Source organism: Electrophorus electricus, chromosome 15 (genome assembly GCF_041902795.1).
Source record: "Electrophorus electricus isolate QZ-2024a chromosome 15, ASM4190279v1, whole genome shotgun sequence".
NCBI lineage: Eukaryota > Metazoa > Chordata > Actinopteri > Gymnotiformes > Gymnotidae > Electrophorus > Electrophorus electricus.
In genome coordinates, this window is record NC_137511.1 from 25,590,001 (window position 1) to 25,592,500 (window position 2,500).

General features: G+C 48.0%; 1 protein-coding gene across 1 annotated transcript in view; it reads right to left on the minus strand.

Moving 5' to 3' along the window:
- The window catches only part of LOC113591618 (protein sidekick-2), a 205,274-nt gene that overhangs the window by 27,699 nt on the left and 175,075 nt on the right, over positions 1-2,500 (minus strand). The window contains exons 28-32 of the mRNA XM_081697979.1: positions 1,554-1,652; positions 948-1,142; positions 519-720; positions 152-255; positions 1-30 (exon numbers count right to left, since the gene is read on the minus strand). The exon at positions 1-30 is cut by the window's left edge and continues 41 nt beyond it. Coding sequence (XP_081554105.1) covers positions 1-30; positions 152-255; positions 519-720; positions 948-1,142; positions 1,554-1,652 — 630 coding nt within the window. The remainder of the gene's footprint in view (positions 31-151; positions 256-518; positions 721-947; positions 1,143-1,553; positions 1,653-2,500) is intronic.

Consider the following 2,500-nt stretch of genomic DNA (forward strand, 5'->3'; position numbering starts at 1 on the left):
CCGAGAGAACGGTCGGTGCTTCCTCTGGGGCTAGAGTAAGGGAGGGAGAGGGGGAGAGGGTGGGGAGGAAAGAAACAGAAGAAGAGAGAGAAAGAGATTAAGAGGGGGAGACAGACAGAGGGAGGGAGGGAGGGAGGGAGGGAGTTCGTACCGTCCTGCAGGGTGGTGATGGCCTCACTGTCTTTACTGTAGTCACTGTCTCCTATGTCATTAGTGGCTTTTACCCGGAACTGGTATGAAGTAAAGGGCTTTAATCTGACACACACACACACACACACACACACACACACACACACACATGTGTGTTAGAGACATCGTCTAACACATATGACAAGTGCACCACACACTACCTGTCTACATGTGTAGAGGTGTGTCTCAGGGGTTATACCTGTGTACAGGTGTGTCTCAGGAGCTATACCTGTGTACAGGTGTGTCTCAAGGTCTGAGTTGTACCTGTGTACAGGTGTGTCTCAGGGGCTGTACCTGTGTACAGGTGTGTTTCAGGGGCTGGGCTGTACCTGTCTACGGTGTAGGAGGAGGCCTCATGTTTGACGGATGCAGAGTGGATGGTCCAGTTGTGGCTGGGAAGCTCTCGCACCTGTACCGTATAGTACCGCACAGGTGAGAGACCGTCACTACCGGGTTCCCAAGACAACAGCACGCTTCGCGCCTGCACACTTTCTTGTGGCACCGTGGGCCGGCTGGTGGGTTGGGGTCGTGCTGGAGGTAAAAGGTCACATGCACACACACACACACACACACACACACACACACACACACACACACAAAAAAACTTTACAAAAAGCTTATATGTGTAATACATCATACATACAACCTTAAAAAATACAGATTATAGATGGAGAAGGTCGGCATGGGTCCCTTGCACTAAATGCATATGTTGGATGACATATGTTGTCATAGAAATGGATGTGGTTGCCGTGGGTTACCTCTCTTCTCTGTGGTAACCACCAGGGCTTCTGCTGCTTCCCCCCAGCCTTTGCGTGTCTGAGCCATGATGCGGAACACATACACAGATTCCACTTTCAGCCCGGTAGCCGTGTATTGCCGCGTGCTCGGGTTCAACACGTCCACTGTTGCTGTGTTGCTATTGGTGAAATTCAGCCTATATGTGATCTGATAGGCTGGGGAGAGAACCAGTGAGGTAGCAGGTCAGTAACAACATGGCCTTCTAGTCTCAGTTTGTACTAGCACTCAAATTAGAAATAGTGTGCTTTATATATGAATTTATATAAGAGTTATATGAGTTATAACAAGAAGTTACTGATTTAACTATTATTTATTTACATGCTGTGTAAATGTAATGATTGATTTGGGTTAGAGTCGTGTCTAACAGATCGGGGTCTTCAGTGCGACACACTTACTGTAGACATTTTAGAATAGCAGTAATGGACTTTTCTCCTCAAATCTGTGTATTTGTGACTATGTCTCATATCATAAACATCACATCAACATGTGGAACTTTGTCCAAAACAGGGGATCCTACATAATGTACACACACACACACACACACACACATGCACACACATACTCACCCAGTATGATCCCATTAGGCTGAGAAGGAGACTGCCAGATAACCCTAACAGAGGTGGTCCGCACCTCCGGGAACAGAATTCCAACCGGAGGGCCAGGTACTGGAACAGACAAACAGGACACCGTGTTTCAACGGACACCGTGAACAAGGCACAAAATAAAACCCTAGAAACTCATACATAATGTATTATGTATTTGATTTGGTGAAGGCCCAGGGCCAACTTAGCAGTGCAGTGTATTAGGGTTAGGGTTAGGGTCAAGGCTAGGGTTAGGTTAGGGTTCGGGTTAGGGTTAGGGTTAGGGTTAGGTTAGGGTCAAGGCTAGGGTTAGGGTTAGACTTGGGGTTATGGTTAGGGCTAGGGTTAAGGGTTTAGGGCTAGGGCTAGATTAGGGGTAGGGTTAGGTTAGGGTTAGGGTTAGGGTCAAGGCTAGGGTTAGGGCTAGGGTTAAGGGTCAGGGCTAGGGTTAGGGGTCAGGGTTAGGGTTAGGTTAGGTCTAGGGCTCGGGTTAGGACTAGGGCTATCTTAGGGTTAGGGTTAGGGTTAGGGCTAAGGTTAGAGTTAGGTTAGGCTTGGGGTTATGGTTAGGGTTAGGGTTAGGGTTAGGGTTAGGGTTAGGGTTAGGTTAGGGTTAGGGTTAGGGTTAGGGCTAAGGTTAGAGTTAGGTTAGGCTTGGGGTTATGGTTAGGGTTAGGCTTAAGGGTCAGCACACACACTTCACTGTGCTCTCACTCTGTGTTAGGGTTAGGGTTAAGGGTTAAAGGTTAGGGTTAGGCTTAAGGGTCAGCACACACACTTCACTGTGCTCTCACTCTGTGTTAGGGTTAGGGTTAAGGGTTAAAGGTTAGGGTTAGGCTTAAGGGTCAGCACACACACTTCACTGTGCTCTCACTCTGTGTTAGGGTTAGGGTTAAGGGTTAAAGGTTAGGGTTAGGCTTAAGGGTCAGCAC